This window comes from Maniola hyperantus, chromosome 15 (genome assembly GCF_902806685.2).
Source record: "Maniola hyperantus chromosome 15, iAphHyp1.2, whole genome shotgun sequence".
Taxonomy (NCBI): domain Eukaryota; kingdom Metazoa; phylum Arthropoda; class Insecta; order Lepidoptera; family Nymphalidae; genus Maniola; species Maniola hyperantus.
In genome coordinates, this window is record NC_048550.1 from 11,503,366 (window position 1) to 11,530,256 (window position 26,891).

General features: G+C 36.2%; 3 protein-coding genes across 4 annotated transcripts in view; all 3 read left to right on the top strand.

Moving 5' to 3' along the window:
- The window catches only part of LOC117988927 (BMP and activin membrane-bound inhibitor homolog), a 126,815-nt gene extending 110,036 nt beyond the window's left edge, over window positions 1-16,779 (top strand). Inside the window, exons 3-5 of the mRNA XM_034976217.2 lie at window positions 5,743-5,897; window positions 10,640-10,808; window positions 11,048-16,779. Of these exons, the coding sequence (XP_034832108.1) occupies window positions 5,743-5,897; window positions 10,640-10,808; window positions 11,048-11,219 (496 nt within the window). The 3' untranslated portion in view covers window positions 11,220-16,779. The remainder of the gene's footprint in view (window positions 1-5,742; window positions 5,898-10,639; window positions 10,809-11,047) is intronic.
- Window positions 16,780-19,039: 2,260 nt separating this feature from the next.
- LOC117988925 (4-hydroxyphenylpyruvate dioxygenase-like) lies at window positions 19,040-23,550 on the top strand. Its single transcript, XM_034976215.2, has 9 exons — window positions 19,040-19,129; window positions 19,753-19,854; window positions 20,425-20,637; window positions 20,998-21,101; window positions 21,593-21,697; window positions 21,798-21,885; window positions 22,212-22,334; window positions 22,747-22,986; window positions 23,415-23,550. The coding sequence occupies exons 1-9, from the start codon at window positions 19,040-19,042 to the stop codon at window positions 23,487-23,489; spliced, it is 1,140 nt and encodes a 379-aa protein (XP_034832106.1). The 3' UTR covers window positions 23,490-23,550.
- A 2,314-nt stretch (window positions 23,551-25,864) lies between these two features.
- The window catches only part of LOC117988924 (4-hydroxyphenylpyruvate dioxygenase-like), a 326,462-nt gene continuing 325,435 nt past the window's right edge, over window positions 25,865-26,891 (top strand). For both annotated transcript variants that reach the window (XM_069503641.1, XM_069503640.1), the window contains exons 1-2: window positions 25,865-26,007; window positions 26,427-26,642. In XM_069503641.1, coding sequence (XP_069359742.1) covers window positions 25,962-26,007; window positions 26,427-26,642 — 262 coding nt within the window. In that variant the 5' untranslated portion in view covers window positions 25,865-25,961. The remainder of the gene's footprint in view (window positions 26,008-26,426; window positions 26,643-26,891) is intronic.

The window sequence follows — 26,891 nt, forward strand, 5'->3', positions numbered from 1 at the left end:
AGCTATTACACTGATCGCGAGCAATTTACTCTTATCCGTTGAGGAGTTCCAGTATCTATCTTCGAAGATGTTCATCAGATCTTCACCAAATTGAAATGGGACCAACTTTGAAGTATACCCTTTCAAACAAAAAAAGAATTTTCAAAATCGGTCCAGGCGTTTTTGAGTAATCGGGGAACATACATAAAAAATAAAAAAAAATAAAAAAAAAAAAAAAAAAGATTCCGACGAATTGAGAACCTCCTCCTTTTTTGAAGTCGGTTAAAAATAGCCCATGTCACTCTCCAGGACTTAAACTATATCTACCCATGCAAAAAATCACGTCGATCCGTTGCTCCGTTGCGAGTTGGGACGTGCTTGAAGGACAAACCAATAAACCAATAAACCAACAAACAAACACACTTTCGCATTTATAATATGGGTAGGTAGTGATGCAAAAAGCTTTTCTTACCACGAAACAATGAAACCGCTAGTCATAAAATCACGAAGCAATAAAATCACGTCAATCCGTTGCACCGTTGCGACGTGATTGAAGGACAAACCAACAAACCAAAAACAAACACACTTTCGCATTTATAATACGGGTACTGATTTTCTGTATTGGAAGGGTCGGCGTCCGCGCAGCCGCGCCGCTATCAGGGATCCTGACCTCCGACACCACCCCGAGCTTCTACCGTCATCCTTATCTCAACGAATGAGGACAAAGATCCTATACGCTATACGCTCACCGCCATTTACAATTATGGACATAAATGATAAAAGTGTGGCTTTGACTCGCTACTACAATTCTCTGGACTGCAATTATGCACTTAATTGCACATGGCTAAGTTAAAAGTTAAAACTGTATCACAGACAGAGGTGTGCAGCCAGTGGCGTGTACAGTTTGAAGCCAGGGTATGTATTAGTTAGGTAGGAATCTGTTTAATAATGAAAAATATGCATTGAGCTATTACAAGTGGGGTAAGCAGTGCATTTATGCCTCTATGACCTGCACGCCACTGTGTGCAGCTCATAGGGGACTCATACGCACTGCTTACCCTAATTAAAATAGCTCAATGCAAATTCATTGTGAACTGCAAGTTATATAGAAGCAAGCGTTATTTTGCAGAAATCCACGATATACAATGAACCCAAAAGCTTAATTTGCTATAATCCGCTGAAGAAACAGATCAAATCTGTATGGTGCAACATGCAGCATGCGATATGCACCGCATATATGCATTGCATTGTTGTGTGTTTTGCAATTGTGGATTGTAAGGTCTACATCTCCTGAGGATGCTGCGGTGTCGGGGCGAAACGTGTGTCGAGTGTGTTTTGGGATTTATGTGTTGCGTATTGCTTGCTCGGTGGCTGGCTTTTCCTGCATGTGTATTGCACCATACAGATTTGATCTGTTTCAGCGGATTATAGCAAATTAAGCTTTTGGTTCATTGAACTGCAAGTTAACACTCTTGGCTTCAAACCCTGTACAGTGTGCACGCCACTGATCCCAGATTTTAAAGTAGTATTAACAGTTAATTAAAATTAATACCCTTATCATTTTCTGAAATAATTACTTACCTATTTATTTCCCATATTGAACTTTCATGCTGTTACCGGTTGGTACATGTTCGAACAAGTCGTGTTTAATTGGAATTTTTTGCTCATTAAACTATATTTATAAGTATATTTTACATGTTAATTATTATCTTATCGGAGCTTATGTTTTATTTTCTGTACCAGCTGTAACTCACTGTAGTCTGTACCTACCTATTCGTGTACTACTTTAAAAATGGCAGCATACAAACGTATGGTTTCAGTATGCAAAAAACTTTTAAATTAAAATCGGGTAGGTAATTACTTACTGAATAAACGAAATTACAGCAACAGTATTTATTTTGTGTACTGTAGGCAGCATTATTTTATTATGGTAGGAAAGGCATTCCGAACCAGTGGTAGATGCATCCGACTATTCGAAAGTACTTGTAAAAGTTTATTCGAGTAAAAAAGATTTTTATTTTTATTGTATGTAAACCTTTACATATATTCGTTTATTATTGTGTGAGTTTATATATTATTATCCCTTAAAGACTCGTTGCATTCACAAACATAGTTTGCAACGTTTGAGGGGGGATTACAATAATTATTTTTTGTGTACCTACTTTTATACAAAACTGCACTCAAAGTATTCAGTTAATTACTTTGGGCCTTTTTGGTACATACAAAAATAACAGCCTTTAGAATGACATTTCGGCTTTGTAGAGCGTTGTCTCTGTCACTCTTACCTATATGACGTTTTTTCGGGATCGACGACAGAGACAATGCTCTACAGATCTGCTACCTCATTCAAAAGGTCGATGTACATTAATTTCGGCCGCGTACTGTACATAGTTTGTTTTTCAGTTTCACGATGTTTTCTATGACATTATGGTCAAAATTATATTGAAAAGCAAAGTTTTCTATTTTAAAACCTACTATGCCAATTTCAAGGAACATGGAGACATCAGTGGGAACGAAAAAGTTGGATCAATGAAAAAAAATTACATATTAGCAAAGCATCCGACCACAGAGGCTCCGACATCGAAAAATCCTAACAAATGTTTTATCTACATTCCACAGTCGAACGACAGCAATTTAATACCCAAACAGCTAGCTTATTAAGCTGCTTACAGACGAACCAATTTAGTTGGGACCAATTTTGTACTAATAAATATATGTATTTTGTCATAGTACTGTTTTTAATGCAAATATTATTATAGTATTACAATATTAAAAATGTAATAATATAAATAATGAAAGGAATCACTATTATCGGATTTCATTGATCGGTATTTAGGAAGATTGAGATTAAAAAAATTATGAATAAATAAATTTTTAGTTGGGAGTTTTGGACGCGGTAAGCATAGGGTGATTGCCCCTGAGCCTATTATTATTGATAATATGTATTGATATTAATTAGTATCTATCTAATACGTAAGTAATTAGACAAGGCTAGCTTTAAGTTATATTGTATCATTTTCAATTTTCGTAATTTTGTATTGTTGCATAAAATATAATATGCTGCAGGTCAGATCCTGCACTTTGTGAAAATTTATAATTTTGCTTACTTATTAATAATTTTTGACGTGACAATTTTTTTTTTAATTTTTTTTTCTGTAAGTATATTTATATTAATTAGTAATTTAATTAGTGCAATTGGGCTATAGTAGGTCCGTTATAATTAAATAATAATTATAATATTAATATGGCGCAAGCCAAGTTAGGCGCCAGCCTAGTCGGTTCGTCTGTGTCAGTATTAGAAAAATGTTGGATAAAAATTTTCGGAACGGCCGACGCTACCCGTTTCCAGTTGATTTCCCACGAGAAAGGCCGTGGATATTCAAATGAGTTGAATTGTAGATTGTGCCAGCTGCCTTCGGTCACTTCGGTGTTGCAAGGTTAACTGTTGTTACATTAATAAGGCAGATGTGTGGTGTTAATAGAGAGGCTTAATAAACTTCCATTATGGAGAGGGATTTCTTAGAATAGAAAATTTACTACAAGTAATTTTATTAGAATTTTAGTATTACTACTTATTTTTATTAGCAAAGACTAGCTGATGCTCGCGACATCATACGCGTGGATTAGGTTTCTTAAAATTCCCGTGGGAACTCTTTGATTTTCCGGGATAAAAAGCCTATACCCTGTCTTAAACTATACCCATGCAAAAAATCACGTCGATCCGTTGCTTCATTGCGACGTGATTGAAGGACAAACCAACAATCAAACACACACTTTCACATTTATAATAGGTGTAGTGATTTTTAAAGAAGTCTCGCCCCAACTTCGCTTAGGTAGAATTTCTAAAAATCTTTCTTAGCGTTTGTCCTTCAATTACCTAGATACGTCACAACGCAGCAACGGCTTAACGTGATTTCTGCATGTTTTTTTTTTTTTTTGATGAGTATATTCATTAAGGGCAAAGGGATCACATCACATTATTCTTATAAGATAAAGTTTGAAAACTAGGCAGAAGGATATTATATCACGTCTAAGTCAAAACCCGACTAAGATCATCTTAATAAACGCCTAAATATTATAGTAAAATAGTATTTATATTTAGGAACTCAAACTAAAAAATACCTCAAGTAAAAATAACGTAGAATTACATATCTTCTTCTAAATATATAAAACTAAAAGGTGACTGACTGACTGACTGACTGACTGACTGACTGATCTATCAACGCACAGCTCAAACTACTGGACGGATCGGGCTGAAATTTGGCATGCAGATAGCTATTATGACGTAGGCATCCGCTAAGAAAGGATTTTTGAAAATGTAACCCCTAAGGGGGTAAAATAGGGGTTCGAAATTTTTGTAGTCCACGCGGACGAAGTCGCGGGCATAAGCTAGTGTTAAATATGACTTCGTGTGAACACTGCATTGCAATGGCTGATGACTCAAAAATCAACGATACTTTATATTCTAAGCGCATCCACTTAAACGGCGGTGCTTTAAATGGTTATTCCACGTATTTTCGCAAAATCTTACATTAACGTACTAGTTGATGCAATAAATTAGATTTGTATGTAAAAAAACCAGCCAAGTGCGAATCACACTCGCGCACCGAGGGTTCCGTTACTACAGTCGTATTTTTTCGACATTTTGCACGATAAATCAAAAACTATTATGCATCAAAATAAATAAAAATTGTTTTTAGAATTTAAGGGTAAAGCCCTTTCATATGATACCCCACTTGGTATATGATGTTATGTCGTTGAGACCGACAAAACATCATATAGGTATGAGTGACAGATACAACTATCTACAAAGCCGAAATGTTATTCTTAAGGCCGATGTACATCACTTTTGGCCGCGTACTGTAGTTAGGTACTTCTGAGTTTCGTAACAAATTGCGCTAAGATTAATCCCAATAAATATAGTAGACACTTGAATAATCGCTGATGTCAATCTGAACTGGTTGATTTGCGCAAGCGGCGCCTCATGCAGCGACTTGCGAGTCCACGGCGATTACATCGATTGCAGTTTGCTTATCTTACAAAATAGCTGTTTAGGGTTCCGTACCTGTCTCGTGCCAACGCCTCAAAAGCTTTTTGTAAGATAAACTGCAGCCGCTGTGATCGCCGCGCCGGTGCCGGTTAGAAACTTGTAAGTAGTTTTGACAGTAGGTACCTTTTATGACGTAGGCATAGTTTCTAACAGAGGATTTTTGGAAATTCCATCCCTAAATTAGCAGACGAAAATGTTTATGAATATCTGTCGTTTCAAGTTATTCAAGGAGTCGGGTATAAATTGAAGATGCACCTTTTCAGGATTTTTGAAAATCGACCCTAGCTCACCGATTAAAATTTCAGATGCCAGCTAATCTGAAGTGCAAATCACACTGGGGGTTTTATCCGACCACAGCATCACTTTGCATGGTATTAGCGTGTGCCTATAATGAATAAAAACAACCTTTGCTGTTTTCGTCGTCCCTTCTACTTTACCAGTATCTCTAAAATAATTTTAAATACCTATCAAAAATTGCGGAACGGGCAGGATTCGAACCTGCGTCTCCTGGAATCGCGCCCGACGCTCTGTCCGCTAACCCACGGTTCGCTTGTGTGTGACGAAACCAGTGACGAAATTTGTGATATGTATGTTCACTCAGTACTGAAGCGACTGTTAATGCCATCTAGTAGCGACACTTTGCAGTTATCGAAACCAGCTCCTCAAAATTGTCTTTGTAACACTTAATAATAGAACAAATTTGTTACTTCCAGGCAAGAAGAAGCTCTGTCTCACTGCCAGAACACACCATCGCCAGGCGGCCCTCCTCCGCGGCACTATTCTCTACTGCTGTGCTGCTTCAAGGACCTCTGCAACCACGAGGACAGCCCGCTGGCCAGGACGAGGAATCTCACGGCCAATGACTTAGGTAAGCCTCAGTATGACACTCCTGAACGTGCACCTGAAACATGCTACCGTAAGGGCGTTTGAGCACACATCCGTGATTTTACAGATCCGTAAAAAATACGAATCGAATGTACGTATCTGTAATTACGTATGTGTATTTGTGTGTTTTCACTCAAATTTTTTTTTTTTAATATTACAATAAAACTTAAAGCTAGCCTTATCTAATTACTATAAAAATCATGACCGCGTGGAATGGTGCCAAGAATACTGGCTGCATTTCCGCGCTGGACAGCCAGGCTGATCCGTTGCGCAAAAAATGAGCCAGCCCTTCTGTCACCAGATGAGGCTATTAATCACGGTGAAATGTCTCGTAAAAAAAATTTTAGCACTAAGACTCCATGGCCCCAGGGTCTCCACGGCAAACGGCACAAAAATGTAACTCTCTATAAGAGAGGCATACTTGCGCCGCTTGCCGTTTTCAGCTGTTTCTGCTGCGGTTCCCGGTCTTGATGCTGTCTTCCTGATATGACACGGGGCCAATGTGTCAACGCAAGTTGCATCCCACATTAGCGCCCGTCCCCGTTCCCAGGGAACCAGCGTCAATCCATCAGGTCTCTTGCCATCATCCCGACTAATCCCTGCCGGCTCAATGAGCGCAGGAATATTTTTAAAATTTCACTCTAATAAATACTTAGATACCTACTTGGATGAGTAGATTACCTACATCTAAACCTACAAAACTCACCTCTTTATAATAGCAGTTGTAGTATAGATCTTCTCTATTTATTAAAGAACTAGATGATGCCCGCGATTTCGTGGGAACTTTTTCATTTTCCGGGATATAAAGTAGCCTATATCCTTCCCCGGAATGTAAGCTAACTCTGTACCAAATTTCATCAAAATCGGTTGAACGTTAGGCCGTGAAAAGCTAGCAGACAGACAGACAGACAAACAGACACACTTTCGCATTTATAATATTAGTATGAATATCTACACTGATAAATATTTACATTATCAGTCAGACATACAGAGAAAGAGGTAAGTATTATTCTTCGAAACGATAATAATAAAATAGCAGAGTCTATTTTACGAGAATTCAATAAAACAGAGCAGTTTCCGCGAACAAAGATATTATTCTACGCCCGCTTATCTAATGTAAACAGTGAGTCAGTACTCAGTACTACAGTAGCTGCACATACTGCCAGTACTTGGTAGCTGTTTGGAATAAGGTCACATTAACGATTTTTTGTTACGAAACTATTTGTCTGCATGGTAAAGGTCTGCACCCCTAAAAATAAATAAATATATGCCACGGACTCGTACGGTCTATTTTTATTTATTTTATTTTTATTGAAAAGGTTCGCTAGCGATTTTTACAAAAATGATCTTAAATTATATAAAGTTAAATTACATGACGTTGTTTGTAAAATCATTTGAAAGCAAACACTACATGCACATTCACACAATTTACATGCAAAGTCTATTTTATGGGAATTCAATAAAACAGATCAGTTTCCGCGAACAAAGATATTATTCTACGCCCGCTTATCTAATGTAAACCGTGAGTCAGTTATACAGTAGCTGCACTACTGCAAGTACTTGGTAGCTGTTTGGAATAAGGTCACGTTAACGATTTTTTGTTTCGAAACTTTTTGTCTTGTTACATTGATGACATCGTGACAGAGACAGTTACGGTACATCCTCAGTCGGTACATGCCAAATCCAACGAAATATGTGTTGATGCGCAGTCAAACATCAAGAGTGGGTAAGATAATACAAAAGAAAATGATGTCTCAATATTTCACAAATCAAAATTATGTAAAATTATATTGTATATATCGCTTTTGATTGCAAAAAACAAATAAAATAAAATAAAATAAAATAAAAATGGGTTGCATAAATCAGGATCTGTCAACTTTGGGATAAAATTCTGCGTTTAACCTTAACCATGGAACCATGACTTCTAAGTTATGCAAACCATTTTGCTTTATTAGTTTGACATCAAAGTAAACGAAACTTTAACCGCCCTTTTTTTTTTTTTTTTTTATTTATTCAGATACAAGTTAGCCCTTGACTGCAATCTCACCTGGTGGTAAGTGATGATGCAGTCTAAGATGATAGCGGGCTAACCTGGAAGGGGTATGGCAGTTTTTATTAAACCCATACCCCTTTGGTTTCTACACGGCATCGTACCGGAACGCTAAATCGCTTGGCGGCACGGCTTTACTGGTAGGGTGGTAACTAGCCACGGCAGAAGCCTCCCACCAGAAAAGTTGCCGTTCATGCAACTTAACCGTAATGACGTGATAGTCCGCCACGCTAGCCCAGTACGGATTGGCAGACTTAACACGTTTTTGAGAACATTATGGAGAACTTTCAGGCCTGCAATTTTCCTTCACCGTTAAAGCAAGTGATATTAAACTTCTTAAACCGCACATGACTCCGAAAGGTTAAAGGTGCGTGCCTGGGAGCGAACTCTCGACCTCCCGAATAGGAGACAGACGTCTTACCCACTAGGTTGTTGCCTGTCTGATAGCGATATTTTGTCGAGTGACAGTCGCCAGCGTGGTCATGTTCTAACATTTGAATATTGCATGATATTACTTCAACTGTATGTATAGTGTACCTTACGAATTGATTAATAATTCTTGTCAATAAATATGCATTATGTTTATATATTCATGATATATTCCTGTGGCGTCTATTATCATAATAAATTGATATTATACATATAGCATAGTACCTCATACTGTCATTTACCATCGCACAGCTATGGAATGAACCTCAGATCTTTTAGAAGTTATTTATTTAATTTTCTACTAAATAAAACTTATTATAGTGTTAATGACTTTTTAATGACAAATTTTAAATAATGCATGCATAGAAATAGACATTTGAGTTATTAAAAACATTTACATGATAAGTAGTACATGATGACATAACAATATTAATGAAATTAGATAATTTAGAAATAATTTTGCACGCCATGCTTGGCAGGATATGTAACTGATTACCTAACTTTTAAGACCCCATGTAAATAATATACATGTACCTACCATATCTGAGCAAAATAAATAAATGATTATGATTATTATGATTATGATTAGAGCTGCAAAAATTATAGGCCAAAATTTTAACTAAAGTGACACAACTAAAAATAATTTATTTCTTTTGCCATTCCTATACAGAAATGAGGCAATGAACTAATTAATCTTAAATTATTCTTAAAACTTTTAAATTATTTTAAAACCGATTTAAAAAAAACAAAAAAAAAATTGTTTTTATCAAATTTTTATCAATTGTGCATATCGTTAGTAAAACACTTTCACAAAAAAAAATTGACTTAATGTGCATACTTATAGATGAAGAGTTTATTCACAAATTAAAAGCAATAGAATTTTTATGTACCCAGCTAATTATTCGCAGAAAATCGCCCTGGAACAAAAGACCTGGTCAGACACACCGCGCGACGTCAGCGATACCAAAGCCTCACATAGAAGTTGTAATATATAAGAAAGTAATTATTATTATTACTTATAATATGAGAACATCCACACTGATGAACCGCGCGTCTGTTGCTGTCACACTTCGTAGAATGACGTTAAAAAATATTAGACATGTTTAAATTAGCAAATATTTCCTTTCTTACTCTAGTTTAATTTTTCTCCAAAAGTGTAAAGCTTGTACTAGGAGTATGTATGACAAGAGTGCAAATTGTAGGGATCGAACTGTCGATTTTCCGAATTTCAGTTCCGAAGTTCAGCCGTCCTTGACCGTTGCATTATTGAGACTATAGGTAGGTATACTATTGTATACCTACCTATAGTTCGTCGTCGTACAGTTTTTGTGTTGCGAACCTCTAGTCTATATGTAGCCACGACGCGGACGCCCTGCTCGGTACTATGCCAGTGTGAACTAGAGTGAGGGAACTCTCGGTTTGATCCTGTCGACGATATGTCAAATATTAAGCTAGGGGTTATGTGAAATCAAAGAAAAATGGGGCCACCTTAGGGCTGCCTGCGTCAAATGTATAGTCCGCGACAGGTTAAGATAGCAATCGGGGTATGAGACAGGGGACACCCCGCACACCAGCAAGTCACCCACGCTCGCTCTCACCGGGTTAGTGCGGAGGCTGTGTGGGTGTGCGGGGCGTTCCCTCCCCGATTGCTATCTCGACCTGTCGCGTATAGGTAACATTTGAGGTCTGCCAGTGAAGTCGAAGCCTCGAAGTTTTGTTACAAATTCCCCTGTCGTGCACGCGTTGTGTTTGACCTGAGCTTTACGGCAATGAAACGCGCATACACAGACGATAGCCCTCTATCGTGTGGGATGGTAGCCGGAACGCATACGCATATATCGAATAGCTGATGGTATAGTATGACAATGCAATATGTGATACTCAGTACTGTAGTACCAGGAATTCGTCTGCATAAGGTTATTTTGTCTTGGATAGGAAATATCATGTTTCTTCACACATTCCCACGGGATACATCTCTATTTGAACGAGTTTAGCTTACTTATTAAGCTTAACTATTAACTAACCTAAGTAACCTGTTTGGAGAAATTAATTAAAATCACTTGCTTTAACGGTGAAGGAAAATATTTTGTGGATGCCTGAGAGTTCTCCGTAATATTAACAAAGTTGTGCGAAGTCGTTTGGCAGGGTGTACCTAATGTAGGCGCTACACCGGCATTCCTGCCGGCTCGTCCGCAAAACCAAAGGTGTCGTCTAATAGGTTATATATTATGTTTCTTCTTTTACAGAAAACAGCGTCGCAAGCGAACGCGGGGCGTCATACAATGGGGAGGTTTGGTTCAAGGCGGCCACGATAGCGGTGCCCGTCTGCGGCGCGCTCATTCTGTTCCTGCTGGTCGCCGTCGCCGTCAGGCTGCTGCGGGCTGACGCGCTGCTACAAGCCGACAGGAAGCTGAGGTAGGCAACACCTGTGTGAGCTCTAACTACTCCTCTATTTAAACTAGGGTAAGCAGTGCTTGTATACCTTTATGACCTGCAACCCCTGGACGTAATGTTTGAATAACTAATTTTATGAAACAAGAAAAATTACAAAAAAATCGCGCTCGCTTCTCTTGCGCTCAACTTCAACATATTCTCATTATAAAACGAGTCACACATCTGACAAATCTAACAAATAAATTGTTTCTTGCTTTCAGGGGCGGTTACATGATGCCGCCACAGCACAGCACAGACGACGTCAAGAAGGTATGGGTGGGCAACTCTTCAGCCCCTCTCCTTATGACGTCAGGCGGCTGCCTCGTCGCCGTCGAGCGGGCACAGCTAGTCGACGTACCCCCCTGCCAACAGCTCTGTGATATCCAGCGATAGGCTGCTGAGCGACGAGCGAGCAATCTCTGTCGCCCGCTGTACCGTGGCATGACGGCGTGTAGTATAGGAGACAGTGGTAGTAATGTGACGCACGGTTTAAGCATGACATTATTACGTCATTTTAAAACATATCAATGCTCCGACTTTCTACCTAACACAAATCATTCATAGCCTCAATCGCAATTCGCGGGCTTATTCTTTAATGTTTTGACATTTAGACAAGGGGCATAAAAGTTTGACAGCTTGACAATAATCTGACAGTTTTTATTATTATTATTTGCTAGCTGTATAGTATAGCTGTTATAGTAAGTAGTAGCAAAAATACTTATCAACAGTTGCTACTTGATCGCATCTGTCATCAGTCATCACATAGCTACAATATTGTCATATAGCGGGGATCGCTAGTCAATATGACAGTTCTATTAAGAGACAGGTCACAACTGGTGCAAAAATTGCTATATGACAAAAACAGTCCCCTGGCTACTTTTCAACCATTTACACTTCTTAATGGGTATATTTATGGAAATTAATAAACATTTCTTTCATTGCGATCATCACATCATTGCAATGTATATTATTTATTAATTTATGTCATATTTTTGACAATTTGACGCTAGAAAGCAAGTCATATAAATAGGAGTATTATACAAAAATAATTATTTCGAATTACTTTTGGGACCTAGATTTTAGTTTGTTAAAAATGTGTTTATATATTTTACTGGACGACTTTGATAAAATTAATCAATTCTTATCAATTTTTTTATCAGTTTGGTCACGGTTGACCTACGGATTATGTCAATTTTATCGGTTAATTATTCGACGGCGATATCAAAAACGTGTGTGAATATTCGCGTCATTATGTTATCTCGATAAGATATTATAAAAAGGCCATCGCTTTCGGAAATTCGTGCACGCGTTTAGAGATGTACCTAACAATAGCGCGCTCCCCAGCGCTTTCCAAACAGACGTATAGTTTTTGCATTTCACGAAGTCGAGTGGCTCAGTATCGGTATGAATAAGTAAGGTACATTAAACGTGTGCGTTTGCGAGCGCTTGCTCGCGACTGATTGGTCCGACATGCACGCACACTTACGCAATGCCAAAATGACGTAACCACAAGTAAAGTTCACTCGTCTTCGTGAATTGCAAGAACTATACTAGTAGTAATTTAGTTCTCATTCGAATATTAACCAATCAAACTCTATGAAATTTTGTAAACATGTTCTAGAATCCGTCATGTATCCGTGTCTGTGGTTTGTAAGACCGGCTCTAAGATTTGTATGTAAATCTTTGAGCTTGTGTAACTTCAAAACTTTACATTTTTACAGAAATGTTGAAACCACAGATACATTATAATTGTTCTAGAATGAAATTTAAATGAAATGGTATTCAAATGAAAACCAAACTATGTTTGTGTGGAAACCGTAATAATTGTAAAAATCTATCATATGACTACCTATCGTAATAAACTCACATTAAATCCCTTAGGGCCAAATTTCATGCAAAAGCAGTGTGTGCTTTGGGCCTTATATGTATTTATAAGAGTAAATGAAATGAATTATTATGAAATATATAAAATTTAGGTCCATGTCAAGAATCTTTTTGTAAATTTGATCTCAGTGGTCGCCCGTCGCGCCACGGTACAGCGCGCGTGTATACCAAATCTACCACAATGTATATTGAACTTGTATTTTTGTAAGCTTGTGTTCCTTTATTTTGTAAATGTAATCAATTTTGACTCGTCTCTTTGAGATGAGAGCCTTGATTCTCTATATCCGATGATATTGTAAAAGAGAAATACACTGTTCTAGATAATGTCCAAACACCACTAAAAAAATAATGAGCCTCGTAGCGTAATATTTGTGGGAGATATGAGGACTTAAATAATTTGCTTAATACTCTAATGTGACAACATTGCAAACAGCTGATCACGAAATTAATAAAAAAACTTCCGTGAACTCAAAGAACCGTTTAAAGATTTGTCAAGTAGCAGGACAACGAAAGAATCTCTCACTCTATTTGGTGCTTCATAACTCATTTGTCATGTTATAATATGATTTACCAAATGCTGTAGACACGAGTACATACTCAGTTAAAGTGAAGACTTAAAACTACAGCATTTGGGTCACTTTTGTAGACTACTTTTTTTCTACTCTCGTAGTTTTTATATGCTGTCTTACTCTGTACCATGGAGTATTAACGACATATCTATGATATACCTAATATCATTGGACCAAGACAAAGACACCGAAGAATGCATTTTGCACATACCTACTTACGATTTCAATGTTATAAAGAATCAAGGTTCTTATCTATTTTATAAATGGAATCGTAACAATTAAGTTACCAAAATGTTGAGTGAAAGATATGACATTTTGTTGTTTTTTACAGTCTTTGTCATAGAGACAAAATGACGGCTAGATCTTGAACTATTTAAGTCAAAATCAAGACAAAATCAAATGCGTTGTTTAAGAAACGGTAATACCGGACAATTTTCTTTATTATTATTTTCTCTAGCTCTTTATGTTTGTTTCTTAAAAATGTACTGAATAGTTCATATAGTCATTATAATATTTTTAATCATCAATGTTGTTTAACCAATGTAATGGTCAATTTAATATTGACCTTAACTCGTTTTGTTTAAGTACCAATTTACCCTGCTTAATGCATTGTGATATGTGTGCTAACTGGGGGTTATTGCGCGACGCATTTTTAGTCAACAATATTTTGGTCCTAATAAATCGCGCGCGCATCGAAATGAATTAGAAAATAAACTACTATAATAGCAATTATTTTTTATTTAACTGACCACTTGTAATAATAGTTCTTGTCTGTGGCGATGCGCAATTATCCCCTATTAATAACAATTTAAATAGTATATTATATTACTTTACATTTCAAAATATTTATGACTATATTTTCATATGCGTAAAAATAAGACGTCTTTCTGTGCAATTATAGGTGACTGAATATAAATTCTATATTGCACGTAACATATTATGTCACATAATATGATTATGTATTTTTAAATATAACAACACTATAGACACTTTTGTACAAAATAGTGCTAATTATAACCAAACTCTAAACTAATTTGACAGGTATAAATAATATTATTATTATTAATATTTATAAATTATATCGCTGTCCCTATCCGTAGGAAACATTATGAAAAGGATAGCATTAATTGTTGATCTGTGAATTTAGTTTAGAGATTGTTTATAATTGAGTTGGCACCAATATGTCTAGAAATCAACTTAAATATCTTGAAATTTCATTGAGGCTAATATTTCGAAACTCCAATTAAATGGAAGTATTCTTGATGCGTATAAACGCAGCGCATAAGGAAATGTACAAACGCAGAAGTCGAAACTATTGAAATAATATAGTGTACTGCCTGGTATTATATTATATTCTGTGGTACCGGGTTGCGTATAGTTCTTGAATTTGACGAGTGCGCGTTCTTATGCTTAAGTCGTATCGGTGCAAGTAAAGTAAATGTGTGCTTTTGTGAACGCTTGCTCGCGACTGATAGGTCCGACAGGCACACTCATTCACGTAATGTGCTTGTACACGACGTAACCACAAGTAAAGTACACCCGCGCTCGTGAATTACAAGAACCATAACGTATTACTAATTCTGCGCTTAGCGTCATACGCACCAAGAAATCTCTACCTTAATGCTAAAAATTAACTACAGTGTTGTGCCAATTTCCATATGGAGACTTGCTCACTAGTCTGTCGTGACGCTCTGACGTACTGCCGCTTGAGCAATGCCTTGATTGGTCGATCTTTACGCCGAGTTCGTTGCGACATATGACACTATAGTTTGCATCTTTAGATCAATGGGTTCCCAACGAGTCACACCCAATCGTGTCAGAGTGTTACTCGTTGGGAGTTCATCGAAATATTTCTCCCATCGAGTCACATTGTTACTGGATGCAACTTTTTTATTTATTGTAATTCCCAACGAGTCACACTGTAGCTTGGGTTTGACTCGATGGGATTTTTTTTCGATGGATTCCCAACGAGTTACAGTGTTACACGATTGGGTGTGACTCGGGAACCCATCTTTAGATCGGCCGCGTATTATCAGAAATTGACTATCAGAAAAAATTGTAACACGTGCCGAAAGGCACTCCGCTAATTCATTGTGTACTAGACAGATATGTCAGAATTTTGCCGCAAAGAGTGTGACAGAAAGTTTTCTGAGAGACTATTTTTAATAATATGTGACCTTAGGCAGTAAATCATAGTTCAACGGGTTCAAATAACACCTGTGACTTCATCTTCACTTGAATTATTTGACGAGTTGAATAGTAACAAAAATATTTTTGTACCTTCTGTAAAGTAATAACTAATGACCTTTGTAAATATAGAGCTTTAAGTATACTATCTTCGATTATGACTTTTTGCTTTAATAAAACTTGTTCTATATAGGTAGTTAGCGTTTATGTTTGTTATTTGTAGTGTACAGCGCCACTTGCGGATTATTTAGGAAGCTTTGGTTGACCAATCAAAGTTGGTCACGAGTTGCACATCTAGACAACGTTGATCGATTCCGTATCGATTAATATCGTTCGGAAACAGTAATGCTAGAGGGAGTTCCTCTAATGATGTCGAGATACGAAAACTTGTACTTAGGGTACTGAATATAAAAACTACTGAGTTTCGTTAGCGCAAAAAGTCACACTCGAAAAACGACGTCGATTTCTGAAATAGATAGTTCAAGAGACAAGTGTCAAAATATCTACATAATGAATTAATAAATATACTTTTGTTGTACATTACATACAGATTAGTAAAAAGAACATAACAGTAATGAGTATAACAAAGTAAGCATACAACTTGACAGCCTTATCGCTAACTATCAAGCAACCACTGGTGTAAAACGGACACCAAATTATTTGCATGTCAAAGTTCTTGTCATAATAGACTTTTAGCAATTGTCTCTTGGTCTATAATTAAAATGTATTGAGAGGAGCCTAGTCTTTTGTATCTGAATTTTATATCGTTTATCATTTTAACTCTCAACAAATTTTACTTGTGGTCGAAAGTGTCCAATTATAATTTAAAAAAATTGGAACAAAGATTTTATATTTCTAAAACTACCCCCGCGAAAAATATATTTCGAATTTGTAAATAAAAATTAGTAATTTAAAAATTTATAATACCTATCAATGGCAACCCCACAATAATTATTATTATATTGTTTTGTTATACTCTATTTCAGTACTGAAAAAGGTGAAACTAAGAAAGCGGAAATGTAAAAGTGACCTAAATCCAAAAATGACAATAATGGGTTTTGCCCATTTGATTAATGATTAAATTCAATTCTTCGACCACCATTCAGATTTTGACATACAAATAAGCTTCCTTAAGGTGCCTTACCTTTTTATATAGGTTATATAATTATAATTTAAGTGTTTTATTGTATAGGTGCAAGTAAAATACTCCGTAGTGTTAAATAATGAATTAATGATTATACCTGCGACTTTATGTAAATATGTATGTTGTATAAAGCATAAGTGAATAAAATGAAATTATTTTATAAAAAACAGCGTTTTTGTTTTTATCCATAGACCCTAGAAATTAGTTATTAACGTTACCTATTATTATTCAAATGAGCAACAAATCTGGACCAAGTTACTGAATTAAATCGCCAGCGAAGCCAGCACGATTTATTCCGAAGTTTCGCATTGGTTACTAGATTTAAAAAATAATTCAATAAATAATAAGCGCGAGCAGTACCTACTATCGCGATTTTCTCTTTAATTCTACAAAAACAATCCTATGATATCGCACACTAGATCAAAACTGTTTTCAACAAATCTCATTTTCTGATATTTGAATACGGTGATAAAACTAGTAAGTTAGTTTTATATTTTATCCAAAAGACAATAAATAATTCCTTCTACACCTTTTTTTTAATTTTAATATTTTCTAATAGATAAAAAAACAGTTTTTCTTAATTTCTGAATGTGTTTTTTGGGTTGAAACAGTTTTGCGTGCTTCTATCATACTAGGTACATACTTTTAAACTTTTCTCTTTTATTTTTGAAGGCCCCCATTTTTGAACTGGCTCTTATTTTATGAAAAGATTTGTGATTTTCCTAAACGAGGCTCTCAAGGTTTGAAGGCCCCCTCGACTTGAGACCTGGGGTGAACCTGCGCCCTACTCTCAGTCTGCCATTGCTGCATGCAATCAAAACAAATTCAAGGAAGTGTTTCGACATGGTATTTAAATATTATCAGATAAGATCTCTTATCAGCGCATCTTGAGGTCTTAATAATTATGAATTACTTAATTATATTTTCTGCGTCTATCAATAAATAGTATAGCGACTCTTCCTGGCTTTGCCTTCGACGCGAAGCAAAGATTTAAATCATAAGATTTTCTACGAAAATGACAAGAGTAAAGTTAAAACACTTTGTTTTCAACTCTTGCTGAACAGATTTTGGTGAAACTTTTTGATTGATTACTTACCGTTATTACCTGTTTGCTTAGATTAGGTACCTATTTATTAAGATTTCTTTCAACTCAGGCGTAGTGGAAGGTAGGTTGGTAATGCTTTACATACCTACGAATTCAAATTTCCAGGTTCGATTCCCAATTGTGACCTCGGAGAAAATTATCGAATCGAAGCTAACTGCTAATGCGAATTCAGATACCTAACTAACTACCTACCTATAATATTATATTCAATGTCTACAATTTCAAATTGCATACAGACAAACAGAGTCAATTTGTATACTTACCTAGTAGATTAGGTAGTTATGATAAATATTAATTATGCAAAAGTTATACCTACTTTCAATAATTAATAACCATAATATTTCCAAATTAATGACAATATTTGATGAAGAGATAAAAATTGTTTTGGTCATAAGTAGGATACCTACCTATATAAATCAATTTAGCGCAGGAAAACAGACAGTCAAGTTTGTTTAGTGTGAAGATTAGTGAGAAAATTATTGATCGGAGGAAAAGTTATAAAAAAGGATTTAATTAGAAAACGGTACGTACCTAAATAATAATATTCCATGCTTTCTATCACTGAATGTAAAGTTGAACTAATTTTCAAGCAAAAGTCCAAAATTCGTGATTTCGATCTTAATTACATATCTTTTAGCTTTCATTCCGTTTTTGCTCCTCATGTAAAATTTTGGTAGAGAGGTACCTAGGTCTTATAGCAGAAACCTACAGGGTACTTCCCGTTGACCTAGAATCATGAAATTTGGCAGGTAGGTAGGTCTTATAGCAGACATTCGGGGAAAAATCCGAAAACCGTGAATTTGTGGTAGGTAACGTCATCACAAAAATAAATGTGTTCATGAACAAATTTAGTATCTTAAACTTTCAAAGTAAGATTACTATACCAAGTGGGGTATCATATGAAAGAGCTTTACCCCTACATTCTAAAACAGATTTTTATTTATTTTTACGCACAGTAATTTTTGATTTATAGTGCAAAATGAAAAAATACGACTGTAGTTACGGAAACCCTCGGTGCACGAGTCGGACTCATTATAGTTTAGCTATACCTACCTAACATTGAAACTAATGTTCTAGCATACTATAATTAAAGAGAGGCTGATACGTATTCCTAACGCGTAGGTATTACCTAGTTTTTAAAGTAGGTCAAAACTTAATTATAACATACAATCACCATAAAATCAGTTGCAATTCGAATAAATGTCTCACTTCTATATAGTTTCGACCCAAAGATATCTAGGTACCTACCTAATAAATTTAAAAACGGAAACTGTTTTAAACTTTTAATTATTATTTTAACTTTTGTTTATTTACTCAGGCCAAAATGGCAAACGGGGACCGATTTAGTGACATCGAAAAAGGCAAAGTTCTCAACTTCGATCATCTCACCTTTTGGGTTGCAAATGCAAAAACGGTAAGTTACGGCTTAGCCAGGTAAAGTTACAAAAATAAATACTTAATTAATTAAAAAATACCTTGCTAAAAATGTACAAAAAATTAAAAAAAACAATTGTAGATTTTAAATAATATCTGTCCCGGCTTTACTCACGTGTTTAGTCGACGTTAGCCCGACTAGTTTCGAACCCATACGGACTCCCTTGAAAAAGGACCCCGATACTATTTAGAATGGCAATCACTCACGGTAGTTTAAACGCTAAAATTGTAGATTTTTTTTCACATTTGGAAATGACGTAAAGCCGGCACATTGAATTAAATAAAATTATAGCCAGTGTCACTCGGGCTGATGTACCTACTTAAGAATTCTATCGATACCTACCCGATACATCCAATTCCAAATCTGTTCATGCATTTAGAAGTGATGGGGGAATAAAGAGATGCACATGAATCCTGAAAACATTACTCTCTTTTTTTTTGGGCAGACGTTTTTTCTTTTTATAGAACGCCTGCCAAGCTGCTTTCAAGTCGCTTAAAAATTTAATTTCCCATTTTCGAAAATTAAAATGATTTTTATTTATTGAATTAAAATTGACCTTACCTAACTCATTTATCTTTTATTCATTTATTTTTTATGTCTAGGCTTCAAGCTATTTCGTGACTAGGTTCGGCTTTAAGCCTTTAGCGGTGAGACAGTCTACAGAAGACAGACCAGTGGTGTCATATGCAGTTAAACTGAATCAGGTAAGTAGAACTTGCCTTCGACACGTGGCCGCGTGTCTTGATTAGTATGGAATCTCTATGGATGGGTTCAGTGCTACTTCAATGAAACGACTCATCTACTCTCAGAAAGAAAGGGTTACTTTTTAAGCCATAGTCCACTGACCACCACGCTGGCCACGTGTGAATTGGCAGACTACAGACACATTTAACAAAATTATAGACCTCTGAGAGTCCCCATAATGTTACCAAAGGGGTGTGAAGTCTGCCAATTGAGAACCAGTATTTTTAAAAGTTGCATATTTTTTTGTGAAATATTAATAATGATAGTTTATTAGGTCACCTCCATTGAACCACTAGTCAAATTTGTCCAAGTCCATTGATGGCATCGTAGAGGTCCAATTAAGGCGACTATAGTCCAAAGAAGGCAACTGCTAAAGAAAGCTAATAAAGTTGATTTGAAGTACAACTTGTAAACTAGTTTTATTGTATCTATTAAAGTTTAATTAATTTTAGGCCGTGAAGTTAAGTGGTCCAATCATAGCAACCTTCTCCTGGGTACGTGTAAATTTAAGAATTTTCATGAATTTTCAGATAACAATAATATTCGAATCGCCAGTAACTGAAAATGGAGAAATATCAAAGGACCTGACAGCTCACGGAGATTTTGTGAAGGACGTTGCATTCGAAGTAGCCGATTTAGATGCAATCGTGCGCAAAGCGGACGACGCAGGCGCGGAGATTGTCAAAGGTGTTACAGGGGAGAGCGACGATAATGGTCTCGTCAGATACGCGGTTTTGAGAACTGTAATAACTATATTTAAAATCTAGGTTTAAAATTCTTCCCTTCCCCTATAGGCTTAGATGAATGATCATTTAGTTCTAAAATTCCAAGTTTCGTATTCGCACATAAACATTTGTTGATGATGTGATTTTAACCGATTGAATGCCGATGTTGGTCTCACGGCCAAACTTGGTTGCCACCATAATATATTTGTCAATTTACGGATATAATACGTAACTGGCACCAGAAATAAATTATAGGAATTTTACTCAAGGTACACGCCAGCAGCGTACGTTAATATATTATAATACGTGCATATTTTTTATTGGTGTCGATTGGTTTAAACAGTAGGTAGGTATACCCAGGTGTCTTATTAATTTCAGTATGGTGACAATACACATACACTCGTGGATCGGTCTCAGTATAAAGGAATACTTTTCCCTGGATATAAAGAAGTAGAAGAAGATGATCCACTTTATAAGTTATTGTAAGTATTAATGATTTTTTTTAAAGCTTTAAGTTGGAAAATTCTTTATAATATAGGCCCACAACTTCGTCCGCGTGAAATTAGGTTTTTAAAAATTCCGTTGGAACTCTTTCCGAGATAAAAAGTAACCGTCCGTAAATCCGTCCCTGGGATGCAATAACTAAGTATCTGTGCCTACCTATATATTATATTAAACATTAAACAGATAGGCAGTAAAAATATATGTAACTTAAATACATTCAAGGGAAGAGTGGGGTTATTCCCGTTGAGTCACACCCCCGTGAGTAACACTATGACTCAACGGGAATTTTTTGGAAATGTTATTCAAGCGCGCTCCTAGGCCTCATCATTGCTTTCTCAGGCATGATTGTTGTCAAGCACAAGCCTATCTCACAGTAAAAAAAGACACCTAAGACTACCTAAATATTAATAAGTAGGTATGGACATGGATTTCATAATGTTAATAAGTAACTTACGAATATTGTTTGCAGGCCAGCTACAAATTTGAGTTTCATAGACCATGTGGAAGGCAACATGGAAGATGGTACCCTCGAAGACTCTGTGTCCTGGTACGAGAATAATCTCAACATGCATAGGTAGGTAACTTAAAAACTATTTGACTAACAAACAAGCTTGGCTTAGCTTGGTTAGGAGAATAAAATTCAATGGATTAATTTTACTATATAATTTTGACAGATTCTGGTGTGTGGACTATAGTCACGATTTGGTACCATATTCCTGCATCAATTCAGCTTCTGTTATCAACCAGACAGAAACTGTTCTTGTAAGTATTATTTATTAAAACTTGGCTTTGACACGCTAGCCGTGTGTCTTGATTGATTACTCGTTAGTAAAAATAATAAAACATATAATATATCATAAATTATGTAGCGCTAAGACAAAGCCAACTAAAACCCAGTCGGCAGTCCCCATCATTAGATAGGTACACTTTCTTTGCTTCGGGAAAAAGGAGCCAAGTATGCGAAATTATTAGAATAATTTAACATGCCTCAATGCCAAACCACCCACTCACTTCAATAATTATTACCTAATTTAACATTTAAATTATTCATGGAAAATATTCGATTTAAATTGTTTTTTGTATTTCAGTTATCCCTGAACGAAGCGGCAAAAGGCATTCGTCCCACAAGCAAAGCATCAGAATTTGTCAAAGCTCTGGGAACGTCGGGGATCGAGCACGTCGCCCTTTACACCGACGACATTGTTTCTACAGTAAGTTTAATAAACATTCATGATATACAGGGTGTAACCAGAACGCTGGCAAAAACGAAGACAGGTGCAAGTACTGATGATTACTGATATGGTACCAAAAAAAACGGCATAAAATATATAAAAGAAATCCTATATTTTGTAAAAGGTCACGATATATCTTCTAAATATATGAAAGAAAAAGGTGACTGACTGACTGACTGATCTATCAAAGCACAGCTCAAACTACTGGACGGATCGGGCTGAAATTTGGCATACAGATAACTATTATGACGTAGGCATCCGCTAAGAAAGGGTTTTTGAAAATTCAACCCCTAAGGGGGTGAAATAGGGGTTTGAAATTTGTGTAGTCCACGCGGACAAAGTCGCGAGCATACGCTAGTAAATAGTAATAATGAACACTTTCATTCTATAGATGCGAAGCCTCAAGACCCGAGGAGCAGACGTCATAACATGGCCGTCAACCTACTACGACCTGATAAAGGAAAAGCTGAAGGACAGCTCAGTTAACGTGGCGGAAACTATCGAGGAGCTGAAAGAGCAGAACATCTTGATCGACTTCGACGAAAGAGGGTACATGCTTCAGGCGTTTACTAAGCACCTGCAAGTACGCCCTACTTTGTTCATCGAGATAATTCAGAGGAGGAATCATAGGGTAAATACATAATACCTATAACTGGTTTCTTGCGACTTCTACTCTCCGCCTCAGGAAAGTCCAAAAGTCATTTGTGGGAATGGGTAGGTACTATAACTTTTTATAGAAAAATTTCGCAATCTGTTTTGGACTTGCCTTTATACAAGTTAAAAAAATCTATTAAAACTTAAAAGTATGCTCCTGAAAAAAGCATATTACACAATCGAAGATTATGTAAATGATAAAAGAGCGTGGATTTGACCTGCAGCTGGTTCCAGCAATCTTAGTTCAGTGGACTTTGGACGTTCGAATCTTGAACCTCCGAAGAAGGAGGTCAAAGTCTAAACCATTAGGTTTCATCACCACTTTTTGAACTAAGCGATATGTATGATGTAATTATACTTAGAAAATAGACATGGTTGATCTTTATGGTTCCCTCTCTATTTCAGGGTTTCGGTGCCATGAACTACAAATGGGTATTTGAAGCGATAGAGCGTCTAGAGATTACGAAAAAGGATAAATGAAAAGTTGACGATATTTAGAATACTTACCTAAGCAAAGAATATACTAAGAACTTAGCGCGTAAAAATCTATAAAATGTATAACTAATATGGTGTAGATTTGTTATTAGAATAAATTATATAGTTACCCAGTGTTTTGTGTAATACCTCAAATAATGTATCTGTTTAGTAAATAATGTATTATGTGTTCCATTTAAGTTATATTTGAAATAAAATATATAAATTATATTGTCCTTTTAGTTTTTACCTGTCCCTAAGTCTTATAGACTGATGCCACTAAATAATAATTAATTAGGTAGAACCATACTTACCGGCTTCCATTCTCGTTTCAGTCCTGAAATTTTAAAAATTATTACTAAGTGAATAATTGACATTGCAAAACATTGTGCAACATTTAACATAATATTTAATAGTAGGTAACTAGGTACTTATATCTATGTAGTTATCTACTATAAAACAAAAATATTCGATAAATATGCTGGGTAGGTATACGTGAATAAAATACCAAGGTGTTTTCAACAGACGTTATTGTAACGTGGGGTAGAGACGCTTTGACGTAATCAGTACCTATACTTACGTACACGCAAACTTAAGTATTCATAACTACAACATTTTTAGAAAATATATAAGTAGGTAAGTTGAAAATATTATAATCTAAATAATATAAAAGGAAAAGGGGACTGACTGATTCATCCATGAACGCACAGCTCAAACTACTGGACGGATCGAGCTGAAATTTGGCATGCAGATAGCTATTATGACGTAGGCATCCGCTAAGAAAGGGTTTTTGAAAATTCAACCCCTAAGGGGGTGAAATAGCAGTTTGAAATTTGTGTAGTCCACGCGGACGAAGTCGCGAGCATAAGCTAGTCTACTTGTATAAGTTTGTTTTGAAAGTGAAAAGTAAAAATCCAACTTTAGTCTAATAAAGCGAATGATGATAAGCGCGTCATTAACACTTTTCTCCCAAAATTGTTTATTAATAATTGTGTTTTGTTTGTGCACTGCGCGGCGATTTGTTTATATTAGAAAATCAGTGTCGCCACGCCACCCCGTCTCTGTCCAACAGCAGACCGACTGGTTTGCCTCGTTCAGCCCCTGCTTTCATTAGCATATTGTTTACCACTTTATACTTATCTCCACTGCGCAGTGGTGCAATATCGTAAATACCATGACAAAATAATGACGCGGAAAAACAATATGTTGACAAACAAAATTTCTGACCCAGTGGTGAGCGGTGTGATCTTATGAATGGATGATCTTATGAATGGAAGGTCCCGGGTTAGATTCCCGGTAGGGGTAAAATTTCTAAATTCTGATCTGCCTACTGATTCGCTAACTCAGTGTCATTTGACAGTTATTTTTAATCCATTGAAGGCGTGATTGAAGGTTTTCTATGAAAAATATTTGAATATCAGTCAATGAACCGAATTATTATGCATTACTTCCGGAAATAAGATGACCATTTACCCCGCCTAGCCCATACTATCTATCCAGACTTAGGTACAAACTTTACCTCTTTATAATATTAGCTGGACTGCCAAACAGATAGTAAGTAGGTAGGTATGTATAATTTTTAAAACCCCTTTTAGTCTTAACAATTTAATTACCTACCTAAGTATCTTTATATTTTGTTTACAAGTGGTGACTGTTGCCACAGTATGCAAAGGAGGCTCGATCGCAACCGGTCCAACACACCACTCTGACTACGTCTGACTATCATAATAATGTAAGGCTGTGTTCATATTGGAATTCATTCCAGTCGACATGAATCTAGTGTCTCGACTCTCGGGCCAGCGAGTAGGGGACAATGTGCCGAATAGGTAGTACTTATATACCTATCACGGTGCTTTCACTTCGAACAAAACTATGAACTGATATAGTTCGTACATTAACCGATAAGGGGCGCTAATAATATTTGTAGTACCTAGTACCTAGTTAATACCGAAGATTTTTTATGCTGGCATCCCTTTTCTCTAAGTCTTAATCATCTCAATTCTCAATAGTATAGTCTCTTATAGTCGTTACACGTTTTAATTCACGCAGCTGTGTCATTAATAAAAGACAGAATAATATCTATTAATACGTACACATTTGACTTTAAACATTTATATTTCAAAATTATTAAATTCTCTGATAAATAAAGGCATTACCATTTTTAAAAATTACCTAATATGCAATTTTAATTTAAAGCATGTTAACTTATCACGTTTCGTTTCACAAGTGGTCATTGTCAAATGACACGTCTTGTCAGTTGTCACTTGATTTAAAAAATAAAAACAAAAATCATTCGTTATTCGCGGTGGTTATTCGTTAGTTGTTTGTTGAAGAAGTTAGTATGTTTTTGTTTATGTTTATTTTTAATTTTATGCGAGAAGCTTTATAGACACCGACGGACCCGTTTTCTATTGTTGACCCACGCTACGCTATATCTCCTTTGGATTTACATTTCGATTTGGTTACCTACTTTCGACGATGCCGCTCGATAGAAAATGCTGTGTACCTAACTGCGGTAAAACACGTAAGTAAAATATTTTTCACGACTTTCACGATTACAATTTCATGTTTTTTTATTAATTACTAGCTTATGCTCGCGACATCGTCCGCGTGGACTACACAAATTTCAAACCCCTATTTCACCCCCTTAGGGGTGAATTTTCAAAAATCTTTTCTTAGCGGATGCCTATTGTACGTCATAATAGCTAGCATGCCAAATTTCAGATCGATCCGTCCAGTACCTAGTTTGAGCTGTGCGTTGATAGATCAGTCAGTCAGTCTGTCACCTTTTACTTTTACTAAGAAAGGATTTTTGAAAATTCAACCCCTAAGGGGGTGAAATAGGGGTTTGAAATTAGTTTAGTCCACGCAGACGAAGACGTGAGCATAAGCTAGTATAGGTATAAAATAGTCAATAGTGGAAAATGGCATTGTTTGTTACAGGATTGGATGGAACAATATTACATCGTTTTCCTAATTTTGAAAAAGACCCTGACCGATTTCGTACTTGGCTCTATGCAATTGGTGGAGATATATTAGCACTGGACAACAAGATCATTAATAAATATGGAAGAGTATGTCATCATCATTTTCAAGCTCGATTTCATACTACTAGCAATAGACTATGTGCCAATGCTACACCAACCCTGAATCTACCAGGTCACTATATTTTTGTAATTATTTACTGTTCTTCTCTTCTTCTTCTTATACTTTGGGGCTATGCAGGTTCTTGAATACCTTGTATCACTGTGACCCTCTTCGATCTATTGTGTTTGCCTCCACTTCACATTTCCTTGTCAAATCCAGTGGCTGGCAGATACAGCAGCACTTTTTCCAATGTGTTTCCCTAGGTGGGTGCTACGTTTGTGCATTAAAGCAAGGCAGTAGTAGATAATGTGCAACAGAGTC

Coding starts and splice junctions, on each gene's coding strand:
- LOC117988925 (XM_034976215.2), top strand. CDS start 19,040: ATGGCAAACGGGGACCGATTTAGTGACATCGAAAAAGGCAAAGTTCTC. Junction 21,698..21,797: donor AATAATCTCAACATGCATAG/GTAGGTAACTTA, acceptor TAATTTTGACAG/ATTCTGGTGTGTGGACTATA. Junction 22,987..23,414: donor TTCAGAGGAGGAATCATAGG/GTAAATACATAA, acceptor TCTCTATTTCAG/GGTTTCGGTGCCATGAACTA.